The sequence below is a fragment of the Callithrix jacchus genome, chromosome 13 (assembly GCF_049354715.1).
Source record: "Callithrix jacchus isolate 240 chromosome 13, calJac240_pri, whole genome shotgun sequence".
Classification (NCBI taxonomy): domain Eukaryota; kingdom Metazoa; phylum Chordata; class Mammalia; order Primates; family Cebidae; genus Callithrix; species Callithrix jacchus.
The window spans coordinates 50070066-50094664 of NC_133514.1; the positions used below are offsets into that span (position 1 = coordinate 50070066).

At 50.6% G+C, this 24599-nt stretch overlaps 1 protein-coding gene across 3 annotated transcripts; it reads right to left on the bottom strand.

The window, feature by feature from the left end:
• Positions 1-2187: 2187 nt before the first annotated feature.
• PRELID3A (PRELI domain containing 3A) lies at positions 2188-22252 on the bottom strand. Of its 3 annotated transcripts, none has more exons than XR_013525696.1 (7): positions 22153-22252; positions 13109-13439; positions 12034-12170; positions 7170-7240; positions 6958-7060; positions 4813-4905; positions 2188-3253 (listed from the first exon to the last, which is right to left on the bottom strand). XR_013525696.1 is itself a non-coding variant. In XM_002757032.6 (7 exons), exons 1-6 carry the CDS (start codon positions 22182-22184, stop codon positions 4852-4854), a joined length of 519 nt encoding a protein of 172 aa, XP_002757078.1. In that variant the 5' UTR covers positions 22185-22252; the 3' UTR covers positions 2188-3253; positions 4813-4851. The 3 variants fall into 3 exon arrangements, 2 of the variants coding, with proteins under 2 accessions (XP_002757078.1, XP_008977690.1); XM_002757032.6 differs by having other exon boundaries at positions 12081-12170; positions 13271-13439; XM_008979442.5 differs by lacking the exon at positions 12034-12170 and having other exon boundaries at positions 13271-13439.
• Positions 22253-24599: the final 2347 nt, after the last annotated feature.

The following is a 24599-nucleotide window of genomic DNA, read 5'->3' on the forward strand; positions in this document are numbered from 1 at the left end:
CGTGGGCTGTGATGCTGTGGGCTGAAGCCAGCCAGGGACAGCTCCACAGAAGACCTGAGGTTGGACCGGAGGGGCCACCACTGCCCACCACATCAGTCGTCTGCAGATGCCTCAGCCTTGCTTTTGACTTTTTTCAAAAAGGGATGAGAACCCTCCCTAGCTTTTTATTCAAGGGACGTTATGACAGGAATATTTTTGGAGCAGTATAAGAAGTGGGATAGCATGAGCAAGAGTCTTGACAGAAGGTGACTGCAGACAAGCGCGAGGCGCTCTGTCACTGCCTGAATAACAGACAACCGGACTCCTCAGGAGGTGATGAGCATTTATCATCTCCCCAGTTTCAGTGGCCAGGACATCAGGAGCAGCTCTGGGGAGGGGGCGGGGGGAGGGGTCCCGGCCTGGGCCTCTCACGAGGTGGCAGTGAAGATGGTAGTGGGACCTGCAGTCTCGGGGGGCTGCACCAGGGCTGGAGGATGGCATCTGCGGTGGCCCCTCTGAAGGCCTCTTCAGTGTCCTTCAAGCCTAGCACAGTGACCACGTGCGGGCTGGCAGTGCGCGCACCACGGATCTCCAGACTCAGCTTCCCCACAGCCCCCAGGCCCCATGGCCCATCCACAGCGGGCATGAGACGTGGGTGAGGTCATGGAGAGGCAGCGCCAGGGACCAGCGCGTGGAGCGGAGCGAAGTGGGGAAACCCAGAACTCAGCCAAGACGCTAGAGGAAGGTGTGGTGTGCAAACAACCCCGAGTAAAAGGCAAGAGGAAGACGTCACCAAGACGCAGCCTTTGTGTTTGGGAAATGGGAGCAGCACTCATTAGAAATGGGGGAAGGACAGCAGTGTGGCAGGAGGAGCAAGCCCGTTTTCTGTCTGTTCACGGGAGATGCAAAGGCACCTCTAGGAGAGGCTGTGGCGCCAATCGGTGGCACACACCCGTGGTCCCAGCATTTGGGGAGGCTGAGGTGCAAGGATGGCTTGAGCCCTGGAGTTTGAGACCAGCCTGGGCAACATAGTGAGACACCATCTCTAAAAAACAAAACAAAACAAAAAATTAGATGTGATAGCCCACATGTGGCCCCAGCTCCTCAGGAGGCTGAGGCGGGAGGATCACCTGATCCCAGGAGGCGGAGGCCGTATCCACTTCTGCACTCCAGAGCTAGAATCTATCTCTAAACAAACTGAGGCCGAGAGGCAGCACTTCTGCCGTTCCTGCTAACAAGAGTCCCCGGACTCTGCACGCAAACAGCACTGGGCGCCCTCAAGGCCACGGCCCGTGGGCTTCGATGGGAGCAGGAGGCCGCCCTAGGGGGCATTTTTTCCTAGTGCCAGGCAGGCCAGGGAAGCCACTTCCAGTGCCCCCCAAGCACTGCTGGGCCACTCAGGCCGAGCCCTGTGCTGTTTTCCCAAACCAGCGATCTAAGTTGCGCTGCTCCCTGCGGCCTTATCGGACCACATTCACCTCCGTGCAGATGCGCATTCTGCAGACAGCAGGGTGTACGCGCCTCAGTCTGTTTGTGGCCGGTGAGGCAGGGCAGCTTCCGGCTGCTGTTTGGCTGTGGCTGGACCCGCCAGCTCTGCTCTTGCCCTTCCCATTACTGCGCTGGACTCCTCTTCAAAACAAAGAATGAACCCATTTCCAACCAACCCAGAAGTTACGAAGACAAACAACTGTATAGTAATTAAAATCAACTACTGCTACTTCTTTGGTTTAAGAACTGACCACCTCAAGAAAACGTCCTAAAAGTTACACGCAGTGGACAACCACGACGCAGGCAGGTGCTTGTTTTTACCCCACTATGGTCACCAAAGATTTGAAGTGGCTGGAGTCTGACATTTACAACTATCCTCACCTTAAAAACGTAATCGTCCCCCCAAAATACACAGGGACCTCTACGTGCCCCAGCCGCTGTGCAACCCTTTCTCTCCATCCCTGCTTCAGAGGTTTCCAGAGCCCACGTTTCCTTGTTTCCATCTAAAGCAGACCATCAGGTGACAAGTTCTAGACCATTCCCGCTGGGACTTAACAGAGCTGCTGCAGGAGCTCGAGGGCGCTGCGTCCCCGGGGAGGCCACGCACCCCACCGGAGGCCCCACTGCCTGCCAGACTGGGGAGGCAGGCGACACGCAGCTACGCTCTGGGGGAACTTTCAAGATGACTGATTAAACACAGAAAAAACAGACACGAAGCGGTTTATCCAGCATGAGCCTATCTGTGTTTAATAAAGGAAGGGAAGAGAAAAACCACACATACATTTTCATAAGCAAACAAAACTTCTGGAAAGCTTCGTGAAAGAGGAGCCGACTGGCAGCAGGGGAGGCCTTTACCCTTCAACGGACTCCAGACTCCTACACTCTTTTTAAACAGTAAGCATGGATTGCTTTTATTTTTAAATTAATGTTGTTTTAAACAACTTGGATTTAAAGATGGTGGAAAAAAAGACCTTTGGCTGTTGTCCCTGAAACACTCACAAAACTACAACGAGAAAAAACAGGGACACAAACCTTGGATACTCTCTGGGATCCGTGACCTCCGGCCCCAGCAGGTGAGGTTGGCAGGCATCTAGGCGGGGCCTCCAGCCTGGGTGCAGGATGTCCCCAGGGCAGGGCAGGGGCAGGCTGGAGGGGCCTGGCACAGCCTGCAGAAAGGGCCCGGGGACCCCTGGACCCCAGCCCTCTGCCCGCCTGAGGAGCCTCGTCTGGAGAGGCTGAGCCACTCAAGGAAAGCCATTTGGGGGCCGAGAGGAAAGCCACGGTCCCAGGCCGCAGCCCTGCAGTTAGCGACCACCGGAGGCCAGGAGCAGATGGGAGGCCTGGAGCAGCCGCGGGCCCAGGAGAGCTGCCTGCTGTTCTGCAGGAGGACCGGACGCAGGGCAGGAACCAGAAGATGCTGGAAGGCAGCGCACCCACCACCGTCTGCGGAGGGGACTGAGTGGAGGACAGCGTGGGCGGCCGGGGGTGGCAGGGGCCACCTGCAGGGAGAGAAGAGCCTGGGCCACCGCGACAGGCAGGGCGATGGCTGTCACCCCTAAGGGACGCAGGCAAGGGCCTCGCGCCCTCCATCCACGCAGGTGGCGGGGCTGGCTGCACTGCTCCCTGCTGCGTGCTCATGAAGGGAGGGACGTCCGGTTCTGGAATCCAGCCCAGTCCTCCTCCCTAGCCTTGCGGGCCCTCGCAGCCAGACGCACTCTTCCGTCCCGTCCTTGCTCATCCTCTCCTGGCCTCGTCGCCTTCTTCTTTCCTTTCTTCCAGGAAGCATCTGCGGAGACACTAGGGGTCAGCTCCGCAGAGGGGCGGAGGATGCACCACACACCACAGTCACAACACAAACCACACTCAGGACACACCACACACACATCACACACACGCACATCTTACACACATGCACATGCCCCACACATACAAATCACACACATGCACATGCACCATACATCACACCACACATCACATCCATGCACATCATACACACATGCACACATACATCACAGCACACACACGCACATCACACATCTCACACATGCACAGACCACACATGTACACATCACACATTACATACGCACAGGATACACACATCACACACATGCACAGACCACACACATCACACACATATACACATTACAGAACACATACACTACACACACATTTACACCACACACAGTACACAAATCACACACATGCATATCACACACATGCACACATGCCACATACATATACACAACACATACAGAACCCACACACACCTCCCATATACACACCACACATACAGCACATATATCACACCACACACCCCACATACCACACACATATACACATCACACACACCCCACATACACATATACACATCACACACAGGGCATATACGCCACACACACCACACATATATACACACAGCATACACCACACACTACATACCACACACAACACACACATAGCGCACACCGCACACAACACATATATACTTACCACACAGCACACACACCACACAGCACACAGACATAGGACACCAGGCGAGGTTCCTACGTGCGCTGAACTCAGGGTGCGGCCATGAAAGAGGCAAGGCCCATGACCGCCCCAGCTTGAGTTCAAGGAGAGCAAAGCACGGCTTCAGTGACTCGGGGAAAATCAGCGCGAAGTTCTTAAGGACGCTGGGAGCCACACACGCCGGAAACAGATCGGGAAAGAAGGGGACCAGCGGCCCAGAGCAGTGCAGCGCGGCTGTGGGCCGAAGCCGCCGGCGGGTGGCGCATCCTCCCCTGGGAGCAGGGTGACCGCCCACAGTCGGGGCAGGGCTACTCGAAGTCCAGTCGCTGGCGGCCCAGGAAGCCAGGGAATATTTGTGAAGCTCAAGGAAACATCGGAAAAGGCTTCTACCACTAAAAGGACATGGCCGGTGGCAGCTGCATGGCCGTGCACTGGCTTGGAACAAGCAAAGAAGTGGGCACAGGACCTTGCTCACAGCAGCAGATGCGGATGCACCCAAAGGGCGGCGCCCCGTCGGCACAGGCCTGGCCATTAGCGCCGACTCTGCACAGTCACCGGGGTTGCCTTGGCAACCGAACCAGAGGGCAGCTTGCTGGAGAGACTGAGCTGCCTCCTTCTGACCCAGAGGGCCGCAGCTCAAGCTTCCTCGAAATCTAAATCCTGCCACGAAGCAAGGAATGAAAAAGAAAGAGGATGAACCCAGTGATTCTGTGTCACCGCTCAGGGCTGGAGAGCCGCCAGCAGCTGCGTATTTCCGGTGTCCCCTCACAGTGCGCACAGTGCACACAGGACACAAGAGGCTAAAAGGCCCCCCCAGTGAGCGAATACTGTACTCACCGCCATTTATGACAAGCGCAAGCGCAGGCGCAGGCCTCCTTAGCTCACAGCACTTTCAGAGTGTTCAATTATCCATTCGATGGCGGCCCACCCCTGCAACACAGAAAGATTTCAGCACCGAGTGGGTCATCCCGCCTCCAGCTGCAGACAGCAAGCGACAAGCCCATGGGCTAAAATGTGGAAGGAAAGCGCTGCAGCCGCAAGGAGACACAGCAGTGACCTTTCCGAGTGACCTGCACACAGGCAGGCAGTTCCTCCAGCTCAGAAGAGAGAAGGAAAACAGTGCCTAAGAGTCACTACTGTGTTAGCAAACCAGCACCCTGCGTGGCTCCCCCAGCATCGACACCCCTCTTAGCACAGTACAGCAAGTCCTGTCCCTCACCTCCCAAATCTCAGCGCTGAGGCTGCCCCAGGAGCCCAGGAAAGCCCAGGGTAACACCTCCACACACCCCCAACCCCAACGCCTGCACCTGCCCTCAGGCTGCTGCACTGTTTCCAGGCACAATGCCTCTCCTCACCTTGCTAGAGGGGACAGTGATTCTCTCTTAAGTCTTCAACACAACCCCTAATAAAGTGAAATAAAGGAAAGCCAATTTGACCTCACTGAGTTTACCCCAATTTTTTCACTTAAAAGGCCTAAGGTAGCTGTGGCCTCATTGAATATTCCCTTCCTCTTATATTTTCTTCCACAAACATTTAGGGCTTCTGCCCTAAACTAAGCATTGGAAACCAGGATGGGTGAGATCTGGTTTCCTTCCTCCAGCATGGACAAAGCTCTCCCCATTGGCCTTTGCTGCCCTACCTCCTCTGAACTGAGTTAAGCTGCTCAAATATCTATTTCTCAAATCTGGATTATTCTACAATTGGGCAGACAGGTTCTTCTATTGGTGATGAGACTAAATGCAAGCCATACATGGTTTTCCACTAGTTGGAAAGTTAAGCATGGAAGGACACTGGAAAGGGAAGGGCAGCCTTAGGAATCACCCACTCATCCTGACAATGAAGACTCACCTCTGACCTCTAAGAAGGTGGGAAGAGAAGGAGGGGGGGAAGAGTGAGGGGTACGGGCGACAGACAAAGGGAAGGCATGAGCCTGTGAGGCAAGCCCAGGTGAAAAGCAAAGGCCCTGCTCTGGCAAGTGGCATCCTTTAAATGTGAGGAACATCTTCCTCCCGAACACTCAAGCTCTTTCCATCAACTCTGCTGGAAAGGAGGGCAACATGGACTCCTAGAACAATCTCTGCCTCCACTCCAGTGCCCTGGACACAAAGGGAGGGCCGTAGATGGCCTCCAGGGATCCACAATTTCTCCTCTGACCACCACAAAGCTCATTGCCAAATCCTGCCAGAGAGGAGATATGAAGATCACAGCAGACTCCGTGGAAACATCACTGCTGGAGAGGTTCAGCCAAAGTCACTTAATGCCCATTAAATTGGAAACTACTATCAGTCCTGAATAGCCTACCTGACACTGTTAACTCCCTATAATTCTGATGTTGTGGGTTAGTTTGCTTTGGTAACTGAGCCTACGACATTTGGGCTTTTCGAATTGGTAGTTGCCTTGGCTGGGTTTATGCTCCAGGTTTACCCCATACATTCCCTACTCCGAAGAGTAACTTTGTGGCTCCCTTGGCTTTTACAGACACACTTCCCTCAGACCTGGGTCAGCCTTTCCCTACCCTAGTTTTGCAATACGGTGGCATTACGAGCTCAGCACACATGGAGATCTGTAGCACTGAGGAGGATTTTATTTGTTTATTTATTTATTTAATTTATTTTTTGAGACAGAATCTCGCTCTGTGACCCAGGCTGGAGTGCAGTGGTGGCTCAGCTCACTGCAACCTCCACCTCCTGGTTTCAAGCGATTCTCATGTCTCAGCCTCCTGAGTAGCTGGGACTACAGGCGTGCACCACCATGCCTGGCTAATTTTTGTATTTTTAGTAGTTGGGGTTTGGGCATGTTGGCCAGGCTGGTCTTGAATTCCTGGCCTCAAGCAGTCCACCTGTCTTGGACTCTCAAAGTATTGGGATTACAGACATGAGCCACCGAGCCCAGCCAGGAAGATTTATGAGACTAAAAATGTAATCTTCTTAATCTGGCACTTACCAATAGAGCACACATGACTCCTAGGACTGAGATACATACCTTCTTGGCATTGGATGATATTGTGTTGGCCATTAAACTTTCCAAATAACTACCAAGGCTAATTCCCTTCACAGTGATGACGGCTTCTTGGGTGAGCATGGTCCTGTCAAAGAGCAAGAAGAAAAGGGGCTGATCAGCCCTGAGAGAGAGGAGAGTCTGCCCTGCCCTCACCCTTAGCATTCAATATGTCAATCCCACAGGAGATTACTCACATTTCTGGGTTCTCTGGATGAGGTATGTACACCAACCTCTCATTAACTGACACCAAATTTGTGAGTGTGATCTTTAAAAAGGAAGAAAAGGTTTAGATTGTATTTCTCTTGCATTGCTTCCCAAACCATCTGCCGTACTCTTCCATCCCAAAATTAGCACTTAGTGGGGCCAGAACAGAAGAGACATTTAGGCATTGGAGATACCACCACATTAATTCCTAGGAAACCATGGCTTTACTGTTCCTTCTGACAACTGTCATCTGTCCCACTCTACACGTGAGCAGGGCTGTGGCCTCGAAGGTAGAGTCAAGCTGCCAAAACTATGAGCAGTTGTATTACAGAAAAGGATGAATAGTCCTGTGTGTCCACAAAAGTGAGAGGAAGCTTTTCACCTCCCCATGGCAGCCCATGGAACACTGTCTCCTAGGACTGGATGGGACAGACTCTGAATCTACATGGAGACTGCAGGGTTCTTGTCTCCTCCAGTACCACTTCCTGTAAATAGACTGACTCCTTATGTATGTATTTATATCTTCTTTTTCTGAAATTTTTTTATTTTTATTATTATTTTTGAGGTGGAGTCTCGCTCTGTCACCAGGCTGGAGTGTAGTGGTGCAATCAGCTCACTGCAATCTCTGTCTCCTGGGTTCAAGTGATTCCCTTGCTTCAGCCTCCCGAGTAGCTGGGACTACAGGTGCACCACCATGCCTGGCTAAATTTTTTTTGTATTTTAGTAGAGATGGGGTTTTACCATGTTGGCCAGGATGGTCTCAATCTCCTGACCTTGTGATCTGCCCGCCTTGACCTCCCAAAGTGCTGGGATTACAGGAGTGAGCCACTGTGCCCTATCTCTTTTTTTTTTTTTTTTTTGAGACAGAGTCTTGTTCTGTTGCCCAGGCTAGATTAGGGCTCACTGCAGTCTCAATCTCCAGGTCTCAAGTGATCCTCCCACCTCTGCCTCCTGAGTAGCTAGGACTACAGGTGCACACCACCACACATGGCTAATTTTTAAATTTTTTGTAGAGATGAATGTTGCCATGCTGCCCAGGCTGGTATCAAACTCCTGAGCTCAAGCAGTCCTCCCATCTTGGCCTCCCAAAGTGCTGAGACTACAGGCGAGAGCAACTATTTTTCAATCAAAATATATATTTTGCCTATATTTTCTATCAAAACCAATTTAAACACTGGTGTTCTAGAGCCACACTATCTAACAGAATTCTCTGTAATAACAGCAATGTCCTATGCATGCTGTCTGATGGGGTAGCCACAAACACATGTGGCTAATGCACACCTGAAGTGTGGCTCATATGACTGAGGAATGAAATTGTTAATTTTATTTTATCAAAATTAGGTGTTTTTTTTTTTTGAGATGGAGTTTCACTCTTATTGCCCAGGCTGGAGTGCAATGATGTGATCTTGCTCACTGCAACCTCTGCCTGCTGGGTTCAAGCTACTCTCCTGCCTCAGTCTCCCGAGTAGCTGGGATTACAGGTGTCCCGCACCATGCCCAGCTAATTTTTGTATTTTTAGTAGAGACAAGGTTTCACCATGTTGGCCAGGCTGGTCTTGAACTCCTTACCTCAGGTGATCTGCCCGCCTCGGCCTCCCAAAGTGCTGGGATTACAGGCATGGGCCACTGCACCCGGCCATAATTAGTTTAAAATTAAATAGCCACAGGTTGTTGCAGCTGCCACACTGGACAACGGAGCTCTAGAATTGCTTCATTATTTAACCCAATTCACTGTCTTCTTAAAGGGCCAATTATAAAAGACCATGTTTAAAAAAGTTGAAGCAGTGAAAAGCAAATTAACCTTTCTGTAGTGAGAAACACTCATTTTATCAGTCATCTCTCACTGAATCCCCTCCCACCTGCCTCACAGTCCCAATGCAAATGGTTAGTAGGAAATCTCTCTCCTCCTACTGAGTGCCGAGTTATCAAGAGTTTCACATGTATGGTCATTACATTGAACAGAAATATTTAACAATATCAATTAAAAATGAAACTCTGATTAGTTGTCATTTTATATGCAATATTTTATGCAATTCACTGTTTCATAAACCTTACTTCTCTGAGGTTTGTTCTTTTCTTTTTTATACAAGAAATGTGAGACTCAGAAAATGTAAACAGCATCCCCAAGTTGGGCCATCCAGCAGTGGCTTCAGGATGCAAGCACACGTCTGTCTTGCACCAAACCCCATTTCCTTTCCATCAGACCTCACTGGAGCATAACCTGTTCCTTTTTACATAAAACTGAGTTTTCTGGAAGGATAAAGTGGAATTTCATAAGTAAATATTGGTTTTGGGGGCAGAGAACAGAATACATAAGCTGTCAGGAATAACGACAGGGGACCACGACAGGCTCCTGTGACTTCGTGCAGCCTGGGACAAGGGGCCAATAGACCAGGGGACATTGGCAGAGGTCCAGGTAGTACATTAAGGAGCTAGGCTCTACCCTGCAGGTGGCTCAGAGTCTCATCTCAGTACACAGGGATGCACTCACTGCCTTCTACAGAAGGTGTTCCCAGCTGGACAGAGTGTAGCTGGCCAGCAGCACTGAGCATCCCTGAGGCTGTTCCCACAGCCACCTGAGCAGCTCACAGGAGCTCCCGAGACCCTCAGGGTGGGGAAGGGGCACCACAGGACCCAGAGCGGCTCCACTTTGTTTCAAACACGAGGCCTCCCACAAGATGCTGAGAAGATAGGGAGCTGCCCAGGTACCGGTTTGGGTACTTGTGCATGGCTGCCTGGATGAGCTGTTTCTCAACCCTGTCCCTACCCACTGTGCCCACCAGCCCTGCCTGCCCCTGGGCCCAGGTCACCCGTCCCTCACCGCAGCACCACTGGCTGCACCTTCAGCTTCAGGCCAGACACTCCACGGCCCTTTGGGAAAGGGCTGCATACTCAGGATGTGCGAAGCAGGCTTACCTCTCAATTTCCAGACCTGACGGGCCCTACCAGGGCCCTGACCAGAGAGGGGAGCTGCACCATGGGCCTCCCATTCCTCACTCCCCAGTCTCACCCTAGGCAGCCTCTGGTACCTCTCACCTGGACAATTACTTGCCCAGACTACCGGCCTCCCTGGCTAAGGTCCCAACATCTCCCCACCCTCTCTCCACAAGGCTGCCAGAGTATTCTTCCCAGCACACAACCTGGCTACCTCGCCTTCTGGCAACAAACTCTCAGTGGCTCTCTCTTACCACAAAAGTGGCCTCCAGCTCCTCTGCCTTCTGTGGTGTTGTCCCTGCCCCTCTCCAGCCTCCTTCCTTCCATACACCTTCCCCTCTCCAGCCTCCTTCCTTCCATACACCTTCCCCTCTTAGTCTCCAACCCACCTGTTCGTGGCTCTCTAAGGCTCAAGAGCGCCCATTGCCAGTGTGTCTGGAGAAGACCTGCTAGCCTCCCTGTCACCTACGTTCACGCAGCCACTTGGGGGGCTCCTGCCTGCTGCCACCTACACAGGTTGTTTAGATGCCCACTGTGTTGTTTAGAGCCAGTCAGGAGGGCATCTCTTTTAATCCTTGCATTCCCCATCCCTAGCACTGTGCTGAGTACCTGGCAGGCTCCTGATGCTGTTGGCAGAACCAGTAAATAAACGGTGGCTAGAGCCAACTGTGGCACTGGAGACAGAAAAGGGAGCCCGATGAGGGCACCGCTGACTAGCCACCATACCCCATTTCTCTATTTGCTGAAAATAAGGATTATTTTATGAAATAAATAATTTTCCTAGTCCATGCATATTCCCCAACATGTTCTTTGAATTTGTATTAGGCCAATATACTTTTTATTTTTTTTATCTCACTCTGTCACCCAGGCTGGAGGGCAATGGCGTGGTCTCAGCTCACTGCAACCTCAGTCTCCTGGATTCAAGCAATTCCTCTGCCTCAGCCTCCTGAGTAGCTGAGACTACAGGTACCTGCCAGCACACCCGGCTATTTTTATATTTTTAGTAGAGATGGGGTTTCACCATGCTGACCAGGCTGGTCTCGAACTCCTGACCTCGTGATCTGCCAGCCTCAGCCTCCCAAAGTGCTGGGATTACAGTCATGAGCCACTGAGCCCGGCCCATACTTTTTTTAATTGAGAGAAGTGACAGAGAAGTGAAGGGGGAAAATAGCTTTAAAAATGCCTGTTGGTGATGTACACCTGTAGTCCCACCTGCTTGGGAGGCTGAGTCAGGAGAATCACTTGAATCCAGGAGGTGGAGTTTGCAGGGAGCTGAGATCCACTGCACTCCAGCCTGGGTGAGAGAGAGAGAGAGAGAGAGAGAGAGAGAGAGAGAGAGAGAGAGAGAGAGAGAGAGAGAGACTCTGTCTCAAAAAAAAAAAAAAAAAAAAGGAAAGAAAAAAGCACACTGGAAGGCATCACTTGAGACCAGGAGGTTGAGACCAGCCTGGGCAACATACCAACACCCTGTCTCTACAAAATATTTTAAAAATAGCCAGGCGTGGTGCCACGTGACTGTGGTCCCAGCTATTTGGGAGGCTGAGATGGGAGGATCACCTGAGCGCAGGTGTTCGAGGCTGCACTGAGCTATGACCACACCACTGCACTCCAGCCTGGGTGACAGAGCAAGACCCAATCTTTAGAAAAACAAAACTGCCTGCTGGTTGTCGAAACAGTGGTTATCTTGTGGGGGGTACCCGAGGGGTCTCAGAGGCTGGTCAAATTCTGTTGCTTGACCTGCCTGCTAGTTAAGAGGTGTGTTTGCTTTGTGACAACTCATCATTGTGTGCATTTTTCTATATACTTATTATACTTGAATAAAAAGATAAACTGCTAAATGAATTCAGCCTTTCTATTATAAATAAGCACCACCTAGACAAAGGTGTGCTGGAAATAGAATTAAATGAAGGCTTTGCGCACCATCCCCCAGATGCAGAGTCCCTTTCTCATCTGAGGCCATCGCTTACATTGGTGGAACAAAGTTCCATTTTCTTTTCCACTGGATCCACCACAGAATGTTCTTGGATGTATGTCAAAGTCCTACTGGTTCCCAAAATCTAAAACACAAAGCAAAACTAGCATAGTGGAATGTTAAATATTCTACTTCAGATCACCACCGAACACCATTGCATTTATTAATTAATTCGCTATTCAATAAATGGTATCGTGGGATGCAGCCAGGGACAGCGACAAAATCCCTGTGTCCAGGGCACTTCTGCTCCAGCAAGTGAGCCACTGAGCAAATAAATGAATTCCTCAGAGTGGAGCGCAGGAAGCACCGTCCTCCCGGCAAAATAAAACAGGCTGCGGGCAGTGGAGCCGGGAGGTCCCTCTGCTGGGTAAGGTCTGGGCAGAGCCCCAAGGAGGAAGGTGTCACCAGAGTGCTGGGGTCGGGGTCAGCAGGTGCAGGCCCTGCAGCAGGAGCCGGGTTGACCAAGGGGATTGCGCAGGGGCCAGGGCTTGGACTACAGGAGCGCCGGGGTTGGGAGAGCGGCGCTCAGATTCCCATTTCCAGTGACCTCCCTGGCTCTGAGGAAGAGGCTGTGGGGGCTGAAACAGGTTGAAGCCTAACCCCCTTCCTGTGGGGGCACCAGGAAGCGTCTGGCAGGGGACAGTGGGATTTAGAGGCGATTAAGCCGGGAGGAGGGTGTGCAGTGGTGCTAATCCAGCACGCCCGGGGCCCGGTGGCAGAGCAGATGGGGATGCCAGATGCCAGGCGGCGCGGGGCAGAGCCTCCTGTGCCCACCCCCTCCATCTCGGGGGAAGACCCCCCACTAACACCCAACCCCCGTGCTTCCTGATCTGGGGAATTCCCCCCCACCCTCCCACCTCCTGATCTCAGGGAAGACCTCCCATCGCTCCCCCAACCCCGCGCCCTCTTGATCTCGGGGAAGACCCCCCCACCAGCCCCCCGATCTCGGGGAAGACCACCCTACCGCCCCCCCACCCCGCCGCACCCTCCGATCCCCGGGAAGACCCTCCACTGCCCCCCTACCCCGTGTCCTCTGATCTCAGGGAAGACCCCTCGCCACCCTTTCAACACGCTGGCAGCCTGAGCATCCAAGGGCAGGACAAGGGAAGGAGGGACGCGGGAGAGGGCGGGGACGGAAGTGGGGGGGTCAGGCGCGTTGGGGGCTGCAGCCCCAGCCCCGCTCACCGCTCTCACGAGGCCGGGCAGCCCCCACTCGGTGCTGAGCAGGCGCAGGCTGTGCAGGCGGCCGCGGCCATCCACGCGGCGCTGCAGCACGTCCACGCCCAGCACGCTGGGGTTCATCGGGTTCGGGTACTTGCGCATGGCCGCCTGGATGACCGTGTCCCACGGGTGGCTGCGGGGAGAGCACAGGCGGCGGTGAGCAGGCCCGGGGCCGGGGCCACAGGGGTAATGGGGAGACAAAAGCCGCAGCCAGGCCTAGTCTCTTCGCTTAATGAAAGGCTCGTCCGACAAATAGGAGGAGCCCCGCGAGCCCTCCCGGGCCGCCCGCTCCGCACCTGCACGCCGCGGCACCTGTTTAACAGAAACGCACACCTGCCTCCGCGCACCCAGAGCACGCTCTGCTTCCCGCCACTCACGGGCAACTGAGGATTCACTACTTTGTTCCCATTTCTAATGGTCTATGGCTTGAAGTAGCCACACTTTTCTGATTATAAAAAATGTGTTCAAAATTTTGAAAAAGTATAGACATTTTATTTTATTAATTATGTTTTGAGACGGAGTCTCCCTCTGTTGCCCAGGCTGGAGTGCACTGGCACAATCTTGGCTCACTGCAACCTCTGCCTCCCGGGTTCAAGCGATTCTTCTGCCTCAGCCTCCTGAGTATCTGGGATTACAGGCGCCAGCCACCACTCCCGGCTAGGTTTGTGTTTTGTTTTGTTTTTGTATTTTTACAAAACACAAAAGAAAAAGTAGAGACGGGGTTTCACCATGTTGGCCAGACTGGTCTCGAACTCCTGATCCGCCTAGGCCTCCCAAAATGTTGGGATTACAGGCATGTGCCACCGCACCCGGCTTATAAAGACATTTTAAACAATCTACAATTCCACTCTTCAAGGATCACTGCTGTCAACACTCTGCGTGCATTCTCCCCCTTGCCACCACACAAACCTCACATTTCCCCAAGCCATGCCTGGCTAGGAGGACCGTGTAATGATGCAAGAACAGCGATGTCCCGAATGTCACAGCTCTCAGCACCACCTGCTGATGGAGGCTCCCAGCCCTGCCAAGGGCCCCAGTCTCCTTGGGCATCCCAGATGTGTTCCTTGCAGGACATCACCGCTCTGCCCCTGGCCCTGAGCCCTTTCCCCTTGGTTTTTGTTTGTCTGAGACAGGGTCTCATTCTATCACCCAGCAGGCAGGAGTGCAGTGCTGCCATCAGGGTCACTGCAGCCTCAATCTCCCAGGCTCAAATGAACCTCCTACCTCAGCCCCCCCTTGCCCCACCTCCAGTGGCTGGGACTATAGGTATGTGCCACCATACCTGAATTTTTTTTAATTAATTAATTTTTTTGAGATGGAGTCTTGCTCTATTGCCCAGGCTGGAGTGCAGTGGCGAGATCTCAGCTCACTGCAACCTCTCCCTCCCAGGTTCAAGTTACTGTCCTGCCTCAGTCTCCCTAGTAGCTGAAATTACAGGTGCCTGCTACCACGCCTGGCTAATTTTTGTATTTTTAATAGAGATGGCCATGTTGGCTAGGCTGGTCTTGAACTCCTGACCTCGTGATACAACAGCCTCGGTCTCCCAAAGTGCTGGGATTATAGGCATGAGCCACTGCACCCCGCCAATTTTTTATTTTTTTAATTTTTTTAGGTCTCATTATGTTGCCAGGTTGGTCTTGAACTCATGGCCTCAAGCAATCCTCCTGCATTTACCTCCCAAACTGCTAGGATTACAGGAATGAGCCACCATGCTCGGCCTCCCCTTGTTTTATTTCCTGCCATCACAGGTCACAAGCTGCCCATTGCTTTCTAGAGCTCTGCACTTGGTTAAGCCTGAAACCTGCAGGGGTCAGACACATGTCTGATGAAAGCCAAGCGAGGGGCCACCACACCTCTTCAGCAGGGACCTTCCCTCAGACAGCTGAGGGGATGCCAGCAAGTCACTCTATCGCCCTAATTGTCCTAATTCATCCTTCCTTCAGGGTGTGCTCTCTCTCTAGAAAGCTTCTGAGCTTCCTGCAAGGACAAACATTCTCTGACAAGATCATTTCTTCAGAAGTGCCCAGAGAGGTTTGTCCAGCTTATGTGAAGACAGAGCCCAAAGGCAAGCCTGGATGTGTGCACACACATCTGCACCATGCACACTCATACACGTGTGCACATACACACATACATGCACAGGGACACACATCTTGAAAAATTAAACTGGGATTACATTCAGCATATGAGTTTACCATCCACTTTTTAATAACTGCTGATAAACACTTTCCGATATCATGGAGCCATTTTCAGAAGCAGGATTATAAACGGCTGTACACTAGGTCATCTTGTGGCTGTGTATATTTCAGCAGTCTTCTATGGTGGCTTATGTTATGTAGATTGCTTTCACTTTTAGATGATAAATCATAACGGTAGTGAACATTGTGTACATTAGTCTTTCAACACATAATTCTTCCTTAGGATAAAGTTCTAGAAATTAAATTTCCAAATAAAATATGGAAGTTTATGAACATATTGAAGCTTCTGTTCCATATTTTGGTCATTTTTTAATGTAATTGAGTGATCACTAATTGACTTTACCCTCATCAAACTCTCGTCCTAGGTCAAAGTTAGCAGCAGGGCCCAGATGAGAAGCGGGTGTCCCAGCTCCCTAACCTATGTTCTTTTATCACATTCAGTGGCCTCTAAATTGTCAGGGCCTGGCCTGGAATCCTCTCTAACAAGAGAACACTTGGGTTCACTTTTTCAAACCATGCAATTGTGTCACTAAGTTGACACATTCCACCAGTGAACATAAAGGGATGAAAGGGATGAAGAAGCCCAAACTGGGTGGTCCTGATCACTCTAAGAATTCAGTCGGCTTGGAGTCCTTTCTCCTCTCTGAGGGTTAGGGAAGAACTGTCAGGGACATGGTAGACCCCAGAGCTAGGTGAGGAAGGTGAATCTGGAGATACACTGGAAGCAGAACGGGTCTCAGTCGCCCAGGAGACCCTTCTCAATGAATCTGAAGGCTTTTAAGTTCCTTAGACTGGTTCCCACTGAAGTCATTACTTTAAGCAGAATAGGCTATGCCTTCAAACACCAAGCTTAAAATAATCTCATTGAGAATTTTTTGCATTATGTTTATCTCAAATAATGTCTCTTCCATATAAAAATCTTGCATCTTAGTGCTGGGTGCAGTGGCTCATGCCTATAATCCCAAAACTTTGGGAGGCCAAGGTGGGCAGATCCCTTGAGGTTAGGGATTCAAGACCAGCGTGGCCAACACGGTGAAACCCTGTCTCTACTAAAAATACAAAAATCAGCTGAGTGCGATGGCACACGCCTGTAGTCCCAGCTATTCAGGAGCCTAAGGCAGCAGAATTGCTTGAACACAGGAGGCAGAGGTTGCCATGAGCCAAGATCAAGCTGCTGTACTGCCCGGGTGACAGAGTGAGACTCTGTCTCAAAACAAAACAAAATGAAAATATAAAAATTAAAAAAAAAAAGATTTAGGCAAGCAGGTGTGGTGGCTCATTCCTGTAACTCCAGCATTTTGGGAGGCCAAGGCAGGAAGTTCACTTGTGACCAGGAGCTCAAGACCAGCCTGCGCAACAGAGCAAGATCCCTACGTCAACAAAAAATACCAAAGTTAGCCAGGTGTGGTGGCACAAAACTGTAGTCCCAGCTACTCCAGAGACTGAGATGGGAGGATCACTTAAGCCAAAGAGTTGGAGGCTGTAGTAAGTCGTGATTGTGCTATGGCACTCCAGCCTGGGCAACAGTGAGACCGTCTCTGAAAAAATAAAAGAAAAAAAGATGCAGGCAGCCACAAACAAGATAAACAGCCTGCTACACCCCACCACCAAGTGACCCGAGGCCTCCATCAGCTGTTCCTTAGCTTGTGGGCTGCACACCCTGGGGGCTCCAAGACACTTTCAGGCTCCAAGACAACAACTGTTGTCACAGCGCTACTGAAATTTGACTGGCCTTTTTTGCTGTATTGACATTTGCACTGTTTCTGCAAAAGCAATGAAAGGACAGAGCCAACGTCTTCCCAGCATCAAGGGCAGGGTTCCAAACTGCGCATGGCCACTGCAGTCCTCAGTGCTGTGAACTGGGAACACAATGCCAGTTTCTCTTAAGGACAACTGTGATGAAATGGTCAAGTGATTAATTTCATGACTGCTTGACCCCTGAGTACTCTTCTCTTTGATATTCTGTGTGAGGGAACAGAAGTGCACCAGAAGCCCCTCTGCTGCTGAGGCCCAAGTCCCTTGGCTGTGGGGTGTCTGGGGGCACTGGCACCTGTTCATTCTGAGGCGGAGTCCCTGTCTCTCTGCTGCTTTCCACTGCCTGCCTCTTGTACTTGAAAGAGCAATCAACAGAAAGAACTAATAAACAGACAAACTTTGCTTATTCAGACTTGGGGATCTGGCAGACGACTTCTTAAAAATTAACAAAGTGAGCCTGTGCTTCAAGGAAAACAACTGATAATATTTGCTGCCAAAGATAAAATTTGAGCTTCAAAGTGATAATTTGGCCGGGCAGGACGGCTCATGCCTGTAATCCCAGCACTTTGGGAAGCCAAGGCGTGAGGTCAGGAGTTTGAGACCAGCCTGGCCAACATGGCAAAACCTCATCTCTAGTAAAATACAAAAATTAGCCAGGCATGGTGGCATATCCCTGTAATCCCAGCTGCTAGGGTAAGGCTAAGGCAGGAGAAGTGCTTGAACCTGGGAGGCAGAGGTTGCAGCGAACCAAGATCACACCACTGCACTCTAGCCTGGGTGACAGAGTGAAACCCTGTCTCGGAAAAAATATATACAAATAAAATAATGTGATCACTGAAATTTTAGAAAACTTGTATCTGCTACCAGGAGCTGGATGACTGCCCTATGCTGCACGCTCAGTGGTGGCCTGTATTCCTAACGATATCAAGTCATACTTGGGTTAAAGACTCATTCATGTATAAGACAGGCCAATGGGTTTGTTGTTGTTTTAAGAGATGGTGTGCGGCTGGCGCAGTGCCTCAAGCCTGTAATCCCAGCACTTTGGGAGGCCGAGGCAGGCAGATTGCCAGGTCAAGAGACGGAGACCATCCTGGTCAACACAGTGAAACCCCGTCTCTACTAAAAATACAAAAATTAGCTAGGCACATGGCAGACATCTATAATCCCAGCTACTCGGGAAGCTGAGGCAGGAGAATCCCTTGAACCTGATGGAGGGAGGTTGCAGTGAGTTGAGATCATGCCACTGCACTCCAGCCTGGGCCACAGAGTGAGACTCTGTCTCAAAAAAAAGAGAGATGGTGTGGCTCTGTCACTGCAGCCTCATGAGCAGCTAGGACTACAGGCACAAGCCACCACACCTAAGTTTTGTATTTATTTTTTATAGAGATGGAGTCTATTAGGCTAATCTCAAACTCCTGAGCTCAAGTGATCCTCCCGCCTAGGCCTCTGAGCTTGTTACTCTATTCATTACAGTTTCAGGTTTTGTATTCCAACTAAGTGTGAAGAAACCACATTTGTTTTATCACAGTAGCAAAGAATAGCCCCAATTACTTAAAAAGAATACTAAGATACTCCCAGCTTTTCCACCTGTGTATTTGTGGGAGGCTGGGGTTTATCCATACACTTCGACCAAAACTACATATTATTGCCAAACACAGACTACAGAAGCAGATGTGAGAATCGAGTTATCTTCTATTAAGCCAGATACTGTAGATATTAGTAAAAACAGAAACAGTGCCACTCCTCTCACTAATTTTTAGAAAATACAGTTTCTTATTCAGAAACATTATGTTAACACAATAGGTTTAGCCTCCTGAGTAGCTGGGACCACAGGTTCGTGCCACCACGCCTGGCGAATTTCTTGTATTTTTTTCTTGTATTTCTTGTGCTAAAGCACAAGAATTGCTTGAACCCAGGAGGCAGAGGTTGTGGTGAGCCAAATTCGTACCACTGCACTCCAGCCTGGGTACAGACTCTGCCTCAAAAAGAAAAAAAAGTAAATTTATTAATTTCCAATCAAATGTTCACCTAACAGCACAACAAGCATTTTTTTAAAGTATAGAAAGAAAAATAAAGGTCTATAATCCTCAAAGGAAAACAATCAGGGATTTCAATAGACGAAACAAGGGAAAAACTGCACAGAGTCCAGCCAGGAAGCCAAGCTTCCAATTTGTACTGTCATTTGGATGCTATGCCAGCTCATGGTGCCACATCATTTATAACCTGTCCAGCCACAGGCCAGTGACAGCATCCTCAGCCAGCCACATTCCACATTTGTCCGGCTCCATTACTGCCCTTTGCTTTTAGGTTCAACAGTCTATCGCAGAGAATCAGCACCTAGTCCACAGCAGCTCCAGGGATGACTGGGATTCCTTTGGTGGATAGCTGCCCTCATCCTGAAAGTGCATCTGGTCTCCATATGAGATTCCTCACCCCTTCCAAGCACCTGCTAGGGGCCAGGTCCTGGCGGGGTGCCAGAAGGACAAAATAAATTTACATGACAGGAGGAATGAGGTACTGACCCTCTCGCACATGGTGAGCCTCAGAAAGCACTCAGACACAAAATACCCCATATTGCAGGATGACATCTGTCCCGAAAAGAAAAATTCATAGAAACAGAAAGCAGATTCTGGTTGCCTGGGGCGGGGGTGAAAATGGGGTAAAATAGAAAGTAATGTGCCTGGGGCACCACTGCAGAACGATGGAAGTGTTCTCAGACTGTGTGTGTGATGGTCATACTTAGTAAAAATTACTGAATTATACATTAAAATGTGTATAATTTTATGGCATGTAAAGTATACTTCAGTAAAGCTTAAAAAAATAAATAGGAGCCGGGCTCGGTCGCTCACACCTGTAATCCTAGCACTTTGGGAGGCTGAGACGGGTGGATCACAAGGTCAAGAGTTTGAGACCAGCCTGGCCAATATAGTGAAACCCCGTCTCTACTAAAAACACAAAAATTAGCTAGGCATGGAGCTGGATGCCTGTAATACCAGCTACTCGGGAGACTGAGGCAGAAGGATCGCTTGAGCCCAGGAGCCAGAGGTGGCAGTGAACTGAGATCACTGCCACTGATTGCCACTGCACTCCAGCCTGGGCAAAAGAGCAAGACTCTATCTCAAAAATAAAATAAAATAAAAATAAATGGGAGTTAGCAGCTGCAACAATTTTCAAAAGCATCAACTGTGATTTTTCATAGCTGGCTATTCATTTGTGCTTTTCCATGGACATTTCACAAACCTTTAGGGCAGACCTTGGCCATTCCATGAGAAAACTGAGCCCCAACTGACTGGGCACCCCTGGTATGCAATGACTCAACTATCCAAGGCATCCAGATGGCTCAGTGATGAAGGAACTGAGTGGGTTGCTGAAGGAACCCCACTTGAGAAACACTGCAGGCCATACAAAAAATTAGATCCCATCAAGTCTAAAGATTCCATGAAAAATAATTTCACAGGTTTTGAAACCACTTGGTATATTCTTATTATAATTTTACATTTTACAAGTCAGGCCAGGTACAGTGGCTCACGCCTGTAATACCAGAACTTTGGGAGGCTGAGGCGGGTGGATCACGTGAGGTCAGAAGTTCGAGACCAGACTGGCCAACATGGCAAACCCTCATCTCTACTAAAAATACAAAAATTAGCCAGGTGTGATGACTCACACCTGTAGTTCCAGCTACTCAGGAGGCCGAAGCAGGAGAATCGCTTGAACTCGGGAGAAGATTACAGTGAGCCAAGACGGCGCTACTGTACCCCATCCTGGGTGACAGAGCTAGATTCTGTCTCAAAAAAAAAAAAAAGTCAAAGGATGACAATTTCCTTCCACACAGTACTTTTTTTCCCCCCAAAACAAAATGCTTAAGTGGGGTGAGATAATTTACAAATCTTTGTTCCTGTAAATAAATATTAAAGAATAATTTCAGTGTCATAGATCAGTGACTTAAGGAGAAGATACCACTTAGGTCAGGAAGACACATTTTTTTCTTTTTATTTGTACAAATTTATGGAGTACATGTGCAGTTTCGTTACATGCAGAGATTGCGTAGTGATCAAATCAGGGCTTCTAGGGTATGCGCTACCCTGGAAGGTGCCTTGCACCCATTAACCAATCTCTCATCATCCTCCCTGCTCCCACCCCCTCACCCTTCAGAGTCTCCCTCTCTGGAGACGTTCCACTCTCTCCATCCATGTGAACACATTTTTTAGCACCCACTTAGGAGTCGGAACACGCTATACTTGTCTTTCTGGGCCTGGCTTCACTTAGGATAATGACCTGTACTTCCATCGGTGTTGCCTGGGGGGCATTTTTAAAGAGTTCCGCGGTTTCCCACGCTGGCTTGGAGGCCTTCCGTGCCTATAAGTGAGTTCAGGACCAGGGCCCCCCAAATGCCTTCTTCGCCTTTAGCTTCCTCCGAAGCTCACAGCCCGCCCTGGGCCCTCCGTGAAACGCGCGGAACGTTTATGACAACCTCAGCAAAGACACCAGCTTGCAGGCCTCTCCCCTGCCTGGCCCCCAAGAGAGCATCCAGCGACAGGCCCCAGCTCCCGGCCCCAGACCCCCGTTCCCCGCTCCGGCCGCCCCCACCCCAGCCGCCGACCACCAGCAGGGCCTCAGTGCCGGCTGCCAGGCCCCTGCGCCCGCCGCGGGAGAGGCCGGAACCAGCGCAGCGCCTCTCTCTGACCGAGGTCCCGGGGTGTGGGGGGGGAGGGTTGGGGGGTGCGCGAGCCTCTCTCCCGGACGCCGAGGCCGCTGTCTGGGAACGGCCGGCGCAGGTTGGGGGCTCCGCGAGGCCCGCTCTGAGGTCCGGCCTTTCCCGGGCCACCCCAGCCAGGCTCCGGAGCAGGAGCCGGCGTCCGGGTGGCCCCACCGCGGCCCGCAGCCCGGCCTCACCCGAACACGTGCTCCGAGCTCCAGATCTTCATTGCCGCCGGCGCGGGGCGAGGACTCTGGGACCAGTAGCGGGTGCTCCCCGCCTGGCGGCTGCCGGCACAGCGTGGGTGGGGCCTCGGTGGGCGGAGCGCTCTCAGGTGCCACCCACCCCGTCACGTGGCCGGGCTGGCTGCTGCGGCTAAAAATAGCGCTGCGGACGCGGCTGTGGCGCAGCTCTGGACCTGCGCTCTTACCCCGGGGTGCACGGTGCGCGCTCGCAGCAGATGCTGCAGGCGTTGGGGGTTGGCCTCGTCCTTACTCCCGCTGTCCAAATACTCCCAATGTCCTGTCCAGCCACTCCGGTTTCTACCGTCTGGAACCTGTGATCCAAAACAAACCTGCCAACCCTCAAAACCCCACTGCAGTTTGGGTCTTGAAAAGCATTAAACCAGCATGTGATGCGCATCGCAACCAATCCGCCAAATAGGCTGCAAAGACAGAAATCTCAGCTTGTATCAAACAGCCGGGAGGAAGCAACCTGCCCCACGCATGCTCCCGAGGTAAACAAGACAGCCCTCAGGAGAGGGGACTCTGTAGGGCTGAGGGCCCCACAGGGTCGTGGGGTGAGCCTTATGCTGTGCTGAGGCTCAGTATCCGAGAAATAAAGAGACAGGACACAGAAGTACAAAGAAAATGCAGCTGGGCTCGGAGCCACGCCACCTATGAGTGGAGCCGGGCGAGGCCCCGAATGTCCAGAAGCATGAATATTTATTGTGTATAGGTTAGGGGGCAGGGCAGTGAGTGAAATCATCTTTAAGGATAGTGATAGGGTCGTGAGCAATAAAACATGGGGTCCGCCCCCATTAGGTCACCTAGGCCAGGAGGTGGACAGTGTGCTGCAAGGGGCCTGTTCCCATTAAGGCAAGGGCCGTGTGCAGTAAGGGGTCTACCCCCATTAGGTCACCGAGGCTGGAAGGTGGGCCGTGCGCAGTGAAGAGGGTGCAGTGTGCAATACTTCTATCTGTGGGCAAACTACTTCTAAGAAGATTTATAGGAGGATGCTTTAAGTCACAGAGCAGTGACAGAGCTGTCAAGGTTACCGCCACGTTCTGGCAGCTTCCAATGGGTTCTATGGGAAGGTGCTTTTCAAGCAGCACAGTAGCAAGAGCTGATAAAGTTCACAGTCACCAAGGTGGATTGCGTTCTGAGGGCAGCCCTCCACAAGAACTGGAGCAAGGTCCTACAACTCCTTTATCAGGAGGAGTAGCTCTTGCCCCAAGCCTGCCATACAGCGGGTATCTTTATGATACTGAACGCTGCCACCAGCAGCGTTCTTGGGCCAAGAATCCAAGAATGGGCCATGGATTCTTGTCCTGGTATAACTGTTTTTCCCTTAAATCATGCTCTGCATTGTGTCCACTCCAAGCCTTCCTCTGATTATGCACTAAGATATAATTATAGGTATATATGTAGGGAAATATTCTTTAGGCACTCATACTATCAACTATTATATGATTATATATAGAGGATTAGATAAAGGGATTCTTCAAGCCCTAATTCTATAAATTAATATATGATTATAAAAGGAAATAGCTGAGTAGTAACACTATTAAGTGAGATATTCCTCAAGCCCTAACTGCGCCAGGGTTCTGCTTAACTCTCATTCCTCAGTGCCTATATGGCGGGAGGGGGGGGTTACCCACAGACTCCACTTGTCAAAGAGTTCATCCCAATTCTCCTAATGATGGACTTGCCCCTGGTAAATTCGGTGGCCAGTTGCATTTGCTAATTGCCTTTATCCAAAGGAAAAATCAATTTTTTGTATCTTTATGACAGGAAGTAGGTTTACAGTTTGAAGCCAGGTGTTCTCTGGAAGCTGGGCTCCTACCGTCCCTCAAAAGTGGGAGACAGGGATGCCATTTCAAAGAGATGACTCCCAAGTCCTTGGGAAAATACGTTCCTGAGTTGTAAAACTGGAGGGAAATCTTACTTAGCTTTAAAACACATTTACGTGTATCACAAAAAGACAGAACAAGAATTTGTGATTACAAGTTTTCTTTTCTTTTTTTTTTTTTTTTTTTTTTTTTAGGGAAAGTGAAGAAAGAATGAAGAACCATCATTTCCAATAGGAAGAAGGCAGTGCCTCTTAACAACCCTGACTGGAACCCCAGTAACACCACAGATGAATGGAAAAGGAAAAGTTATTAATGTGCATATTGGAGGGTCTACAAAGAACTAGGGCCAAACTCCTTTTTTCTTTTTTTTGAAAGAAAGAAAGAGAAAGAGAAAGGGGAGGGAGAACAGGAGTCTTGCTCTATTGCCCAGGCTGGAATGCAATCTAAAAATAGGTATTAAAAACCTCTTTTATGCCAATAATTGTGCTTAACAGCGGAGACAGGAAGGAATAAGGGAAGAAAAGAACAAACAGCCAACCAATATTTCATTTATGTCTGTGAAATGTTGTGCAA

Excerpts from the sequence above, each read along its gene's own strand:
- PRELID3A (XM_002757032.6), bottom strand. The coding sequence starts at position 22,184 with ATGAAGATCTGGAGCTCGGAGCACGTGTTCGG. Across the intron at positions 13,440-22,152 it reads AGCTCGGAGCACGTGTTCGG|CCACCCGTGGGACACGGTCA; the intron begins GTGAGGCCGGGC and ends CTCTCCCCGCAG. Across the intron at positions 4,906-6,957 it reads TATCATCCAATGCCAAGAAG|GGGTGGGCCGCCATCGAATG; the intron begins GTATGTATCTCA and ends TCTGTGTTGCAG.